The 683-nt window shown below is 32.9% G+C and overlaps 1 protein-coding gene across 1 annotated transcript in view; it reads left to right on the forward strand.

Annotated features, from left to right (window-relative positions):
- The first annotated feature begins 233 nt into the window (after nt 1-233).
- Nucleotides 234-683, forward strand: part of AK9 (adenylate kinase 9) — a 175220-nt gene continuing 174770 nt past the window's right edge. The window contains exon 1 of the mRNA XM_006839988.1: nt 234-350. Coding sequence (XP_006840051.1) covers nt 234-350 — 117 coding nt within the window. The remainder of the gene's footprint in view (nt 351-683) is intronic.

Genomic DNA, 683 nt, shown 5'->3' on the forward strand with positions numbered 1-683 from the left:
TGTATTTTATACAGCATATAGTTAGATTTTGTTTTTTGTATCAAACTAAAAGCCTATGATTTTTTTAATAGATGAGCTTATCTTATTTGCAGTTACCCAGGTGTTTAGTGGTGTGGAATGGTTTCTGGATGAAGTAAATTCACAGGTCATTCCATTTCTCCCTAGCCTGCCTGCTTGTTCCCACTAAGTCAGGCACTCTAACAATCTACTCTTTTTATAGCAGTGTTTGTAATATGACTTCCCAAGAGAAGACAGAAGAGTATCCTTTTGTGGACATATTTAATGAAGATGAAGCTGAAAAAAACTTTTTATTGTCCAAACCTGTTTGCTTTATTATATTTGGAAAGCCAGTAAGTTACCTCTTCTATCTTATTTTTAATTATAAATTGTTCGTTTGAAAATCCTGCTCTTATAAATTACCATACAAGAGTGAAAACCACATGTGCTAGTTTTTTTTTGGTTATTTTGTATTGTTTATTAGATTTTCATTTTTTGACCCGAAAGTGATATAATGTTAATGATAAAGTCACAAATTTCTCTGTTATACAGCTATAATTGAAAATTAACCTAAATTGTACTGAGCTTATATATATATGAGGCACTGTAGGATTAGCACTGGACTTCAAACCACAAGATTGGCAGTCAAACCCACCAGCTTCTCCTCGGAAACCCTATACAGGGTC

This window comes from Chrysochloris asiatica, unplaced genomic scaffold, assembly GCF_000296735.1.
Source record: "Chrysochloris asiatica unplaced genomic scaffold, ChrAsi1.0 scaffold00027, whole genome shotgun sequence".
NCBI lineage: Eukaryota > Metazoa > Chordata > Mammalia > Afrosoricida > Chrysochloridae > Chrysochloris > Chrysochloris asiatica.